Source organism: Perca fluviatilis, chromosome 14 (genome assembly GCF_010015445.1).
Source record: "Perca fluviatilis chromosome 14, GENO_Pfluv_1.0, whole genome shotgun sequence".
NCBI lineage: Eukaryota > Metazoa > Chordata > Actinopteri > Perciformes > Percidae > Perca > Perca fluviatilis.
The window spans coordinates 4,591,374-4,606,874 of NC_053125.1; the positions used below are offsets into that span (position 1 = coordinate 4,591,374).

General features: G+C 40.2%; 2 protein-coding genes across 5 annotated transcripts in view; both read left to right on the forward strand.

Annotated features, from left to right (window-relative positions):
- eml3 (EMAP like 3) overlaps positions 1–3,047 on the forward strand; it is a 65,723-nt gene extending 62,676 nt beyond the window's left edge. For both annotated transcript variants that reach the window (XM_039823545.1, XM_039823546.1), the window contains one exon: positions 800–3,047. In XM_039823545.1, coding sequence (XP_039679479.1) covers positions 800–1,012 — 213 coding nt within the window. In that variant the 3' untranslated portion in view covers positions 1,013–3,047. The remainder of the gene's footprint in view (positions 1–799) is intronic.
- A 2,611-nt stretch (positions 3,048–5,658) lies between these two features.
- The window catches only part of mta2 (metastasis associated 1 family, member 2), a 44,621-nt gene continuing 34,778 nt past the window's right edge, over positions 5,659–15,501 (forward strand). For 2 of the 3 annotated variants that reach the window (XM_039823550.1, XM_039823552.1), the window contains exon 1: positions 5,659–6,061. In XM_039823550.1, the coding sequence (XP_039679484.1) occupies positions 6,034–6,061 (28 nt within the window). In that variant the 5' untranslated portion in view covers positions 5,659–6,033. The remainder of the gene's footprint in view (positions 6,062–15,501) is intronic. The other variant, XM_039823551.1, reaches the window with a different exon arrangement.

Consider the following 15,501-nt stretch of genomic DNA (forward strand, 5'->3'; position numbering starts at 1 on the left):
AGAAGCAGAAAGTAAGCTACAGTAAGCAATGTATTGCTGTGGACATGATATGATAGATATGTTAATCAATATCAGTTTAAGTTAACACCATATTTAAACTATTTTTACCCCTTACCCTTGTCATCTGTCAGAAAGCCCTTTCCACCATGTAACTGAAGCAGTTATTTTGCTCTCTTTTAATCCACCAGACTCCATTGACAAAAACAGTCATTTTAAAGCAACAGTGCATAGTTTCTGTCTCCCCCATGAGGAATTCTAAGTAATGACAACAACACTGTCTGCGCATCCACATGATACAAGCCTTCCGTGCTCGCGCACCGCACCCAAATTGTAAATATATAAGTGATTATTGGTTTGGACTATGTATTTTTTATTATTATTTCAATTGTTAGTTGTTGGCACTTGAACCTACATGTTCATAGCAACAAAAATGAAAAGGGGGGGGGGGGGATACAGTTAGACAAAATGTTTTATGATAATAAAGGGGCATTTTTTACTTCATAGGTTGTGTATTTGTGTTATTACATTATCTGGGTCACATAACTGTAATATAACTCCAAGATGTGTCCTGGAATTCATTCAAAACTTGAATTTGTAATACAGTAATACATATGCTATATCTTGAAATTTGACTGAAAGAGACAATTATATTGTTAATCACAATTATTTCTGAGACAATTAATTGTACAGGAAAATATGGAATTGTTACAGCTCTAGGAATGAGTTTTTCTTTCTTTCTTTCTTTCTTTCTTTCTTTCTTTCTTTCTTTCTTTCTTTCTTTCTTTCTTTCCCTCTCCAGGCACCGAGCCACAAGTATGAGGGCCACGGCAGCCATGTCACCAACGTCTGCTTCACCCACAACGACTCCCATCTGCTCTCCATGGGCGGGAAGGACACCTGCATCCTCCAGTGGAGGGTGATGAGAGGCGGGGGCAGCGACAGAAGGGAGAGACTGGCCTCGGCCGCCTCCACCTCCACCTCCACCAGCTCTCCAGAACTTGCCACCAGCTAGGAAGGAGCCCACGCATTGTTACCAGTGACGGAGGGGGGGGGGGGAGGAGGCGTGCTAGTCAGTGGATAGCAGTTACGGGCTCAGCCGGGCTTCTGCGCCGCCACGCCTGCGTCCGTTTCATACTGAACATGTCGAGGAAGCCTATCGGGGAGGAAAGTTGACATTACATTTACACTTACACACCTCCATTAACATGTAGATCCTTGTGAAACTGGACAGTATGTGTCGTCCCTTAACACAGGGGTCAGCAACCTTTACCATCACAAAAAAACAACAAAAAACATCTGTCTAGGGCCCCAAAACTCATTTAAGCCTTCCATTTTTAGGGGGATTTTATCCAGTTCTTAAACATACAATACTGTATGTCATGTTCTACTGCTAGGGTCTCTCAATCAAAACAATGGATGTAAAAGCAGTTTTGAAGTGGCGTGGGATTATGGGAGTTGTAGTTTTCATTGTTTAACACAATTGCCAATTCAAATATATCTGTTCACAGATGGGTTTATCCATTACAGTTTTATCCACGTTACATTAAGTTATGTTTACTAACGGTTATCCACGTCATTCTGATAAAATAGCTGCAGTTTCCTCCACATAATTACATTTTCTTGATTCGATTTGTATTGGTAGCGTTAGTTGACCAGTTAGCGAGCAAGCAACTGTGACATTGTATGATTTACAATTACTCTCGAACGCATCATCTGGGTTCCCGTGTTCTCTGGGTTTGAACGTTGTTGGAAACATTTGGGATAGTGTAAGTAGACAACTCAACAAAATATAACATAGGTAAAGTCGTTTTTAGACATTTTAATGCAAAAATGTTGCATGTTACATATTGTACCTTTTAAATATACAGTGTTTAAGGCAAACAAATCTGTCCATTCACGATTATCTCCTGTTTTCCTTTGATATATATATATAGTCTACAATGTAGTCTACGACGCAATGACTGTTGACACATTAAAACATTTTTTTTCTTCTTTTTATTCAGTTTATATTTTCACAATCCGAGAATGTAAGAATCACAACAATGATAAATTAAAACTAAAATGTCAAAACAAAAAACTGTATTTAAGATAAGATAAACTTTATTGTCCCGTAGGACTAATAATATAAAAAGAGATCATCCACTATGAGAGGTACGGAAGAGGATTAGGGCCACATGTGAAAACATTTATTGAGTTCTGCGTTTTAAAGTAAGGATTCTGAGAAAAATGTCAGAATTCTGACTTTATTCTCAGAATTCTGACCTTTTTTTTAAAACCTTAAAAAAAAAAACTTTTATTCTAAAGAAGAATAATTCTTAATTCTGCGATTAAAGTGAATTCTGGGAATGAAGTCAGAATCTCAAAATTCTGACTTTAAACTCAGAACAGTGTGGCCCTAATCCTCTTCCATAGAGAGGATATTGCACAGGCCCTGATTTATTTCCATATCATATCATTTTTGTCTAAGCCAGGGAGCCACTGGAGAGGGGCTGAAGAGCCACGTGTGGCTCCGGAGCTGCAGGTTGCTGACCCCCGCCTTGACACATCATCTTTGTTACTGTGTTGGATATGTGGTGAGGGTCATCAGAGGTGGTCATCTATGTTTGCTGGGACAGAACATGACTTCTATGGTGACGAAGACTTGGGTTTCAGTGAACATTCCTTGTGTTTTTCATCCTTCTCGTTTATCAACCTTACCAAAGTGCTACATCGTTGAGTGTGCCATTGGGCCTATAAAGATGTTTGCATAATGTTTTCACATATATATAAATATATATATAGAGATTTTTTTTATATATATATTTTAAGGATTATTTGGTTGACATCTCAGCTAAAATTGAAGCTGTTTTTAACGCTTGCGTCAGACTGTGACAAACCTGTTCCAATGAAATCAATTCTCAGCATTTCTGACTAATTAATTTCTCTAACAGTATATCAGTACACTTGAAAATGATTACTTTAGTACAGTTTTATATATTTAAGAGAACATTGGGGATACTGTGATGTTGTATCGGTCAAGCTCCCAATAAATAACTGAAAACTGGAAAGTGTAATGTGTGTGAAGTGTCAGTAGTGGGCAGTGCTGCTCAGGGAATTGTGTGCTGTGTGTTAAGGAAACACATGTTCCCCTTAACACTGAGCCCCACAAGTACAGTCGGCCCTCCAATTCAGTTCAGTTCATGAAAGTTAGAGTACAACAAGCTTTGCTGATACAAGTCTTTTCATATGAGAAGATAACAGGTAAGTAAGCCAGTGGTCTCAAAGCTCAGGGTCAGGATGCCCTCGGTGGTGAAAGATGTATACGGACTCATGAATTACATTTTTTTATTTAAAAGTGAATAAAATGTCAGTGTTTTGCCTTGCTATTCGGGGCGGGAGAGGGGGGGGTTTAGGCGTCCTTCCTCAAGAAAATGTGACATTTTTCAATTAAATCTTTTTGGTCATGTCTGTTTTCTTTGGGGTTGTTTTGTGTCTCTGTGGTCATTTGGCGTCTCTTTGTAGTCAGTTTGTGTCCCTTTGTTGTAGTTTTGAGTCTCTTTTTCACATCATTTTGGACCGTTATTATCACCACATCTATGTCTAAAACGTTGGATAAGCTAGAGCAGATCATAAATAAATAACACTCAAAAGAGTTAAAGACATAACTTGCTGAAGAAGTCAACTACAAGCTAACTACAGTCATTAGATCTGAGAAAAGTCTTTAAGTTACATTCACTGGTCTTAGGTCAGCAATGTTAAACTCAATTTCACTACGGGCCACACTGGAAAATAAGAATCACATCAAGGGCCAGACATGTTGAGTTTATTCACATGCTTCAATTGAAAAAGTCAAGGATCTTTTACTGGATTATTGTGTATCTCATATAGCCCTCTCACTTACAGCTTGGTTGACATAAAACCCCAAAAAAGTAACTTAGCAATCAAAGAAAAAAGCAACAAAAACACTGGGAAAAAATGCCAGAAAAGGCCCCAAAAACGTTGGAAAAAGTGGCAAAAACGTCAGAAAAAAAGCACCAAAAGAGACAAAAACTTCAGAATTGATTTTGCTTGTAGTTCAATTTATTGAACTGTTTTGTGCAATGTAATGCAGTAAAAAGTGCAATATTTCCCTCTGAAATGTATTAGAGTTGTCTAAAGTATCACAAAATGGAAATACATACCTCTCAAAATCGTATTTAAGTGCAGTACTTGTGAGTGAGTTGAGTAACGGTTTAGGAAAGGAAAAGAAATATTTATGTAACACAATATTGTTTTATTTTCTTCAGACTTTTGTTTACTTTTTTTGTGAGATGTAAGTTTTACATCTTATATGGAAGCCCATTTCTGCCAGGAAAATAAAAAATAAATGGATGAAATTAAAGTAATCATGGTAAGTTGAAATGATCAGATACTAAATTAAGATTGTGACTTTAAGTCAAATTTATAATAATAATAAATAATAATTTATACTTTATTAATCCTGCAAGGGAAATTACAATGTTTTCACTCTGTTGTTAGAGTACACATTACACACAGGCCTGAAATACACACACTCGGCACCTATTCATGCACTAATGGAGAGATGTCAGAGTTGGGGGGGGGGCAGCCGTCGATGGGCAGTCGCTCAGAGCAGTTGGAGGTGCCTTGCTTAAGAGCACCTTGGCAGTGCCCGGGAGGTGAACTGGCACCTCTCACCTTATAAGACAGTAATTGAAATTCATCAACAATGTGTGATATTAAGCACCAATAAAAAATGATGAGACTGCAACTCAAACTTATGAAATTTAAAGTAAAATGTGTTATGTTCTGTAAGTCATTACACAAACATATAATAATATCCCCCCCCCCCCATGCCATTCTGATCATACATTTTTAAACTGGTTAAATTGTGTAATAAAAAATACTTGTCAAAATGACTTGGCTTTTTAAGTTAACATTATGAGACACTAAGTCAAAATATTGATATAGTCAAATTGAAGTTATGAGACGCATAGACATATCTTTTGAGTAAGTCTTTTAGACGGATTTACTGTAATTACTACCATAACTTGACATTTCTTGACGTTTCATAAAAGTCCGATGTCTCTCCTCATATTGACTTATCTCATAATTTCAATTTAGAAGTCACAATTTGGACTTGTAATGAGGATTTGTATCCCCAACATTTCATCCAGTTGTTTCCTAGCTGTAATGGGATTCTATACTTAAAATGGAATCAAATGAAAGAATCTGTGAAATGAAAATCACTCTTTGGTTGAAACACTCACACAGCTCATAGTAAGGCCGGGGCAAACCTCTCTGGTTGCTCCACATGCAGCTCAGTCCTTGTGAAATTTGGTGATACAACATTATTATTTAAAGCCTCGCATAACTCTTATGATAATACAGATTAACAATTTCCTTGGTGCTTTCAGGGTTTTATTCTAAAGAAGAAATGTTTTCTTTGCTTCTTATGAGTGTGTGTGTGTGTGTGTGTGTGCGCGCGCGCGCGCGCTTTGTTTTGACTAGCTCTAGCAACAACTTATTATACAATATTTTATATGATAAACAGGTTGTATATTAAACCAGGGCCAGTGAAAAAGTTAATTGTGACATACCGGAGATTGTCGACAATATCCGAAGATGACGATTTGCGCACGAACGAAGGGGGACAGTGAGTGTGTGTGTGTGTTTTCTGTGTGCGAGTGTGTGTGTTGAACTGAGCGGAGGTGAAGAAGAGGAGGATGAAGCTGGGAGCGGAGGATGGGAGGAAGAGTGGAGTAAGAGACAGGCTAGCTGTGTGTGAATGAGTGAGTGAGTGAGGAAGAGGAGAGGAAGGTCGTCGGAGGGACCGAAAACAAAGGCTTGCATATTTTGGGGATAACCTCCGGAACATTACTAACTGAAACTTTCAACTTTTTGCCCGCCACATCTCGGCTTGTTGTGTCCGGAGCCGGCTTTGTTTCACGGCGGGGGTGTCTACGATAAATGAAGGAATAAAATAGATCCCCATCGACCTTTTTCTACCCAAGCGGGGAATACCCTGGGACTGCTTTTGATAAAGGTTACGAGAGAATGGCGGCCAACATGTACCGAGTGGGAGGTAAGGAATGTTTTACATTTTTAAGACACCCCCCCCCACAACGTGATTGTTCGTTTCGACAGCAAGGTGGCTAGCTAGCCGCTAGCTGTCTGTTCGGTTAGCCGCTAACTAATGCTAGCTCTTTCCTAGCGTCTGTACGTCCGTCCACTCTTGCATGGAAGAACGTCAAATCTATTAAAACCTCAAACAATGTAGCTAATGGGCAAATGTAAATGATTCAAACACTGTGACTTAGTTTCAACTCCGCTGTAATAAGCTAGAAACGCTCCGAAATTCGGCATGGATATAAATCACCAAACAGTGTTTATTTTTAGTAAATATCAACTTTTTAAACGGATATCCCGAGCAGTGTCCACCAAAAACGTTGAGTTCATGTTACCCCACGGCGGGCAGCTGCCAAGCAGCATGGACCGGTTGTGAAAGTTGGTATTTAATTCGAAATAAATGCACCCTGCAGGATACTAGAGTTTGCCGAATTGTATTTGTAGTTGTAAGTAAGCGAAGCAACCGTAATTTGTCACATTTTGGACGTGAAGTATGCACATATGGTAACTTGACATACTGGAAGTGAACACCGTGCTAGTTAGCATAAACTGCTAAGTTCGCTAGTTAGCTGTTGAGAGATCAGTATTCAACACATTATAGAGACGTCTGGGTAACATTAGCTAGCTAACGTTAGCTAAAGCGGGTCCGCTAGCTTTGTCGTCGGGGTGGGTTAATTTCATTATCGCCTCCGCCATATCACTTCATATGCAACGGGTAGCGTTAGCTAACTTTGATTGCTAAGTTTTGTTAGCTTAGCGCTACGTACTGTATGCAGTTATGTGTTAGCCGATGTGATTGCTTCTTGAAATACTAACGTCAGCAGGTTAGTGGTTAGTTTATAAAGAGTAACTACTACCTTCTAACGTTTATCAGTAACGTTAGCTACAACGAAACACCGGCAAATGAAACACGTAACTATAAGTTAGCTAACGCTACAACCGTGTCGGTGTGAGACTTGTCATTTTATTATGTACCGCTACTTTGCCACTGGATGGAAACCGTAGCATATCAGCAACATTAAATTCGAATATAAAATTAACATTAACTTCCACAGAATCCCGTGAAATGTCAAGTATGTGTATGATACAGTAGCATGTTGCCTAATTAAGATTTCACCTCACTCGTTTGCTAACACCGGGTTTCCAAACGTCACCATTATTGTGTGGAGAGTAACGAAACGCCGGTAGAGACGGCTAGCTGGCAGCGATATTGCCCGCCCCCCCAAAAAACAGTTTTATCAATCCTGCATTATGGACGAGTACCTGTACTCTTCAGTGGATGCTGAGCTGTCGCCTCGTCTTTTCAGTGCTTATGACTAACGTTATTGTCTATAACGACTTTAGGGACCCGGTGTTCTTTGAGTCTGAGTTTGACAGTGAGACAGTCTTATTGCTGTGTAACTCAAGAGTCTGTGGGCTATTTAGGTCATGCTGATTAAACACTACTCTGCAAAATATGCTGCATGAGTCTGTGCTTAATGATATAATGTTATAATAGTATACTACAACGTAAACGTGTCTGTTACGAAGTTGCATCGTTTTTTGCATTGTGCATCATGTTTCAGTTTGTACACTGGTTAGTATGATGCTAATGATGAGTCTGGGACATATCTACAGCAGATAGCAAGAGCAACTTTCGTCGATGTTAGAGGCAGACTGGTAGAATGGGCTGATATTGGTCTTTTTTTTTTTTTTTTTTAATCAGATATTGATCATTCAGAATTCTGTGTTTGTTTTTCAATTCATTATTAAAAAAGTGTAGCCTAATGTATGTTTATTGCTCAATCTGCATAAAACAACTTAAACAAAAACATTAAATTGGGATTTTAATGGATTATTTCAATGTCCTGTAATGGTAAAACAATGCTGTTTCAAGAGGTGTTTCCCAGTGAAGATTACTTGTGTAGTTTTCAGCCTTCCTTAAATGTTAATATATTTTCTGTTTACATTGACATAGGGCTGGGCAATTATCGATATATGAGGCTAGATATATTTCTAAATTTTGGATATCGTGTGAGTGTTGGTTGTAAAGGCTGCATTACAGTAAAGTGATGTGATTTTCTGAACTTACCAGACTGTTCTCACTGTTTTATTATTTGCCTTTACCCACTTAGTTATTGTATCCACATTATTGGTGATTGTTTATCAAAACTTTGTGTTCATTGTGTTAATATTTTGTGAAAGCACTAATTGTCAAGTCAACCCTATAATATTGCCGCAATATCGACATTGATGTGTTTGGTGAAAAATATCAACATGGGCGCCTGGGTAGCTCACCTTGTAGAGCGCGTGCCCATATGTAGAGGTGTACTCCTCGAAGCAGAGGCTGCGGGTTCGACTCCGACCTGTGGCCCTTTGCTACATGTCATTGCCCCTCTCTCTCCCCCTTCATGTCTTCAGCTGTACTATACAAATAAAGACTTAATATGGCCCAAAAAATTATCTTTCAAAAAGAAAAATCAACGTATTTGATTTTATCCATATCGCCCAGCTCTACATTGACATCTCTGATGTTTAGTTCCTTAATCTAACTAAGGATGCAGTTACTTAGGTATATTTAGGTTTGTTTTTTGTGCTATTGCTGTCCAGTGCACATGTTAAAACAATGTGTGCATGAGACCTGTAAAGATGGACAGATACAGAGGCTTGCTGCTCCGAGCTGTTTTCAAACTGTAGAGGACTTGTAAAGTGTCTGTCTTGTGTACAGTCAACATACATTCTGAGGGAACTTTGCATAGATATATTCGTACCCATTGTTGTGGAGAGCTGCTGGCTCTCTTAGGCAAAGTTGTACTTTTTGCCAGCCTGGTGGATCATGAGTGTGCCGTAGAATTTCCACAGCAGGAATGCAGTGAGATGTGGTAAATCAAATGTTACGGTGTAATGCTAAGTCTAGGACTGGGCGATGTGGAGAAAATCAGATATCACAATATTTTTGACCAAATATCTCAATGTCGATATTGCAATGATATTGTAAGGTTGACAATTGGTGCTTTCACAAAATATTTTCACATTTTAGATAAATAATCATTAGTAATGTGGATATAATGACTAAGTGGTTAAAGGCAAATAATAGAACAGTTACAACAGTCAGGGAAGTTCAGAACTGACTCATCACTTTACTGTAATGCAGCCTTTGAAACCAGGAAAAGACGATATCCAGTCTCATATCACAATATCAATATAATATTGATTATATTGCCCAGCCCTAGCCCATAATATATTGCAGTTAGCCATAAACATGTGATCATGTGATGACTTAGAAATTGATTTTTAAGTAGCCAGCACAGTAACGGGTTAAGTTGTTTGGCTGTATAATGCAGAAACAATAAAGAAACGGATATATTTTGTAACGAAGGCATTAGGCTACTTGCAATGTTGTTAGACTTTAATCTGTCAGAATGAGTTCATATTTGTAAAGTGAGTGTCCATGGATTTCGCGTTCAATAAGATTTTTCTGTTGTAGCAGCTGACTGGTGCAGGCGGTTCTGTATGAGCAAGCGCCTATATTACCAGTCCTCTAGAAGCACACAGTGTTCAGCCTGCACGTAAGATCATTATCTTCCCCAGAGATTAGTCAAAGGGCTTCCTCCTCTTCATTCAGCCTCAAGCACCTGGCATACTGCGCCACTCCAGCCGCATACGTCCACAACAAACACTCAGGCTGCCTCAGCAGACACATGTTTTTTTTTTCCTACCCACTGAAACTTACCAACAATAACATAGAACCAGCTGATCCCTGTATCCCTGATGTGATTATGCCAATTGTCAATTTGAGCTGAGATGTGTGTGGGGTTTTTCTTTCTGAAGGGTAGATGGTGTGAACCCTCTGAAGTCCAGTGTTGTTGTCCCCCCCCCCCCCGTGGATCATTGATCCATCAGCAACCTTGCTCATTGATACACTAAGCTGGCCTCAGTGCTGGTGGAACAGGATCATTCTTTAATTTGTCCCACTGGGCAAGAAGTAGAGATGGAGGGCTGGAATGTAAAATACGTTCACCATCACTATTTCGTTAGATCTAGAATCAGTCATGTCTGGCACATGAGTGCAGATCCCCTTTTGGTGCTTCAGCCAGTGTTATGTAATGTGGTGCTGTTGTGTTCCTACACTGAACAAGGAGGTGATGCTTTTCTGGTCGGGCTCCTCATCAGTGTGCTAAGTAGAGCACGAAATCCTCTCTCTGTCTGAATCCTTCCTCCTCCGTCTCCGCTTGTGATGATGCATCAGAAACCCACTGATATCCTCCCAAGGCTCTCTGTCCCTGCTAGTGGGAGGACCAGATGGAGTTTGACGTGAAGCCACACGGCTGTGCAGAACTGCATCAAACGCCACAAGGAAGCACTGTGTCTGTGGTAGTTGTTGGATGAATGGATGGCGAGGTTGATCAATATTTGAAAGGCTGGAATCTCTGTTAAAGCTGTCAGCAACTGTTAACAGCTGGTACTGTGAGCCCATATTCCTCATTAAATGTGAACATATTTACCAAAAAATAATCGAGTAATTACAAGTCGATTACAAAGTACAATGACCTCCTTTTTAAATTAAGAAGCAATTTAGCCAACTGTTAAAATAAATCACTGATGTGTACCAAATAAGATTAAAATTACAAATGCAACTCCATCTTGCTGCAGTGTTACATGGAAGTGTTGACATGGCTAATGTGAAGCTGTTTGAAGGGAGTTGTAAATGGGCATCAGTGACTTGTAGAGCTGGCTAAACAGATGATTTAGCCCAGGTTTGATTGCAGTTTTTAGTTGAATCTTATTATATTGATTTTTGCAAATCCTGAGATTGTCCTTTGCACCCATGCATCTTCCCAGTAAATATTTGTTAAGTGTAGGCTGCAGTCACTTAAATGGTACGGTTAATGGATGCTGTATGACGTGTCAGTGGCCTACATTGTGGAAATGTATTGTAGTGTGCATGAGACAGCCTTGCATTTGGTGGAGTTAATTTGGTTTTTCCCTGAAACTGTTTTGCACATGTAGACATAAACATATAGATGTGTCCGAAGGGAAATGTGTTTACAATTTAGCCCAAAGTGTGGACAATGACATCTGATGATCACAGGCATTTGCACTTACACCTGGTGTCAAATGTTCTTGTTATCTTGATTCTGCCTGCATTGTCATCAATAATACAAAGTAGGTAAGCAGAGCTGGTGGACTTGTCAGTACACATGGAGTGTCTCAAGTCAAGGGAAGTGGCCCTGCTGTATGGGCTCCACTTATTTTTGCTTTGCAGAAGGAGGGCTAATCTGTAGCTTTTTGACAGACAGCTCGAGTGGACCTATGAGCTTGTTGGGCAGATCAGGTGTCATTTACACCTGGTTGGAGATCTGATCCCAATGTAGCCAGACTGAAATGCATTTTGATCTGTTTGCAATCCACTCTTTGTGCTTTTACATTTTTGCTGTTCCTGATCAAATATCCAGACACGAATGGGATGTTGGTACCCGATGTGTCCTCCTTGTTAGTTTCCTAGTTCCTTCAGTCTGTGGCTTGACACAGGCTGTCCACTACACTATCTCCTCAGTAGGGCTGGGTATCATTCAAAATCTTTCGATCCGGTGCCAATTTCGATACCTCAGTTTCGATGCCGGTTCCTAACGATACTTTTTTCGATACCATATGTTTTAAAATCCATTTCAACATCAACAAAAATACATTAAACCCAAAGCTTTTATTTTCCACCTTTTAATTATGAATCAAAACAGTTATCAAAATTAAAAAATTCTGGTAAAACTGCTCACTCAGAGTAACATTATTAGAAGTTCCTTGCCTTGCAAGCTCAGCCTGTCAGTCAGTCATCAGGGCAGAGAAACCACCGTTGTGCCTGCTTGTCTAGTAAGAGGAAGTGTAACGTCAACAGCACCGCGACCGCTTTCGGCTCGCCATTAATATCATATCGCAGCAAACGCTGTCTGCGTGAAGTTTTAAAAAACTGTAACCACACTTGAAACCAACCGTGACTCTCTGTGACTTCAACAAAACTGCAGACAGTATACTCCGTCTGCACCTCTTCGTGTGTGTGTGTGTGTGTGTGTGTGTGTGTGTGTGTGTGTGTGTGTGTGTGTGTGTGTGTGTGTGTGTGTGTGTGTGTGTGTGTGTGTGTGTGTGTGTGTGTGTGTGTGTGTGTGTGTGTGTGTGTCGGAGCTCTGCAGAGAGGACAGATAAGCTTTTTTTCGGTGCCATAAAAGTATCGACGTTCGGTACCCAGCCCTCCTCCTCAGTCCTTCAGGTTTACTTCACCAGTGTCATCATAGGCTTCACTCAGTGTTTGATCTGTAGTCTTACTGACACCTGCCTTCTGAGTTGGATCAGTTTCCCTTTTGACTGAACTGACGCCATTGTTTGGAGCTGTAATTCGAATGAATGTTGATTGCACAGCAGATATGGAAAGTCACAATTAAGCCGCCTACAATTAAACCACTCTGCGCTGTCCGTTCCTTTGTTTTCCTATGAGGAGAGCAGTGCCGCCCAACTAGGTGCAGCACTGCCCTTGGCGTCACTCACCGTTGCGTTGAGGAGTAGACCTCTGTATATGTGCGCCCGCTCTACCAACTGATCTATCCGGGTGCCCAACACAATTCATATTCATTCACGATTGACTTTTTGCGGAGTAGAAAACCTGCGGCGCACAGTTGACTCAGGTCCTTATTCATCTTGCCCATACTGCCTAAACAAAATAAAATGTTAAGCTAAGATAGAGAGATGAGGCACTGTTCTTCCATGCTGGTAGGTGTTCTTCTTTGGCTTCAGCGGCAGACTAGAACACTTATAAGCGTATGTGCTGCCCCCGTCAGATCAGGAAGAATTATATCATGCAGAAAAAGGAGCACCGTCATGTTGTCAGAATTTTGGCATCAACGTACTTGGCACTGAAGTATTGTTCCACATGACATCCCATCTGCAGGCTGCTTGCTCATCTGACCGTCATGCTGCTCTTGGCAAGCCTACTGACCTCTTGACCTTTTGCTGCGTCTTGGAGAAGTCTCCTAAACGGACACAAGCTTCTTGTGTCCGTGACCAACTTCACCTTATTTACACCAGAGCAGAACCTGAACCATTAATACAGGGAAATAATTTCAGCTGCTGGATTTGCTCCAACTAGGCAGTTGGATGTCACGTGGCCTTATGGGCAGTATGGACGGTATTAGTTTGAGACTCTCAATGAGGAAGACACCATATAGCCTTTCAAGGCTGTTACCAATATATATTTTTAGTGAAGCTGAAAAAAGCAGATTGACAAGTTCACAGATTTCTCAGATATAGATAGCAACATTGAAGTTTGTTTTTTTGTAAAAAGAAATTTGGGGCATTTTAGGCCTTTATTCGATTAGACAGCTGAAGACAGGAAAGGGGGGAGAGAGAGAGAGGGAATCGCATGCGGCAAAGGGCCCGGGTTGGACTCAAACCCTGGGCCGCTGCAGTAAGGACTGAGCTTTAGTACTTAGGGCGCACGCTCAACCAGGTGAGCCAACAGGGCCCCCCACATTTAATTTGATGTTGTAACATGAGCAGCTACACAAGAACATTGCCCAAATAAGATACAGTACACAGGTAAAAAAAAACATGATTTGAAATCAGGAAAATATCTAATCTAAGAACATAAAAACCAGACCAAGCAACGGACTGGTCAAGTCACAGATTTGACATCGGACTTATTTATCAAGGACAAATGCTAAACAATTGGTGATTTCCTGTTCCTGAAAATGTGAGAATTCGCTGCCGAGGATCCGTTAATCACTTAATATGAACTATCTTAGGCTTTCGGACTCATCTTGAGGTTTGGAAAATTGTGATCTTTGACGCTTTGTGATTTTACACTATTGCGCTGCATGGTGCTGCTGGCCTTCATTAATCTCTATTTGTATGCTCCTTAAGTCCGACTGGACCAATTCGGGATTATGTAGTTCCTCTGACCGCAGTTCCTGTAACTTCCTCAGCTCCTACTTCAGGGCAGGTTTTTTTTTGCCTTTTCCGCATAGTGACCTAGCAACGTCTGAAACACAAACGGTACATATTCTTCACTGTCTGCTGCAGTTGGCCTACGTATGCTAACTCATAAGACAAACCTCACGCATTCAACCAGCTAATTGTTAATGCTAGTTAAACTTACCCGTTGTTTCGTTTGCCTGTTGCGCTCTGCTCTTCTATCTTCTTCCATCATATTAATTACTGTAACTGCTTGGTCGGAAAGAGGCTTTAGTTAACCGTGTCGTTGCCAGAAGGTGTTACCATGGCGTGTAACCCTAAAGCTGACTCTCTTACTCACAGATAGGCCACCTCACATCAGACAATATGAGCAGCTGTAAAGTATTATCTAGGTCCACAGTAACCTGTGATTTTAGAATCTATAATCTAAACAGTGTGGGTGTTTCTAAAATGGCTGAAGCTCTGCCAGCCTGGCTGTGCCTCCACCGTCGGCAAACCTCATTTAACAAATTTTGAGAAGATTAGGAAAATGTTAACTCACCTTGTCTGTTTGACTGAATAAAAACATTTGGAATTACTGTCTTTTTGAAATGAAGAATGTATTAACAGAAACCATTATCGACAAATTCATTTTTATAAATAATAATGTAAGTGGGTGTTCATACACCAATATCAAATCAACACAACACACCACAACTACCATACCCTTGTTCTCTTATTCCCTGATCACATTTTGTGAACTGGCCTGTATTCACTGTTCTTATCTTCCCCGTGTTGTTCTGCTAGTCTTTTGTCTTGCAATAAAAACGAATATAGGGTTAACCTAAAGAATAAGAATGTAGTTCTGTTTACTTGATCACATTAGAGACAGACAAAGGTGACTGATTCATTCACTCATTCTTAATTTTTTAGGGGGAAGGGTTTCCCTGGGAACTCTCTGTACAATTGTGATAGAACTGCTGCTGTCCTTAGTGATGATGCATGTCACTGCTAGGAATTATGACAGTTGTGTGGTCACATACTGTAGAAGACAGTGGATGCATGTGTTTTGACAGGTGTCCTACACCACCAGTGTAGTGTGTATTACCCTAAAACAATAGTCAGGTTTGCATCCAATCTTTACCCAAATTGTACCTTTTTTTTAAATTCTAGAAAATCCACAAAAGAAAATGTGAATGACTGCATGTTTCCACCCACTACCATTGTGTGAATATTAGGAGTTGGGCGCATCCAGATAAACAGCTGGTGGTGCTAATTCTCCAGCCGGGTGCCATTAAACCATTACAGAGGAAGAGGACACAATGAGATATCATTAAAAGAGCTCCAGCTCATGTGCTTGTGGTTCACTGGCTAATGCTTTTTCTTATATATGTATATATGGATGGATGGATGTTTTTATAAACACTAAATAAAACATAGGCCTAATTACTGTATTTTCTTCAATGCACCTTTCCTACA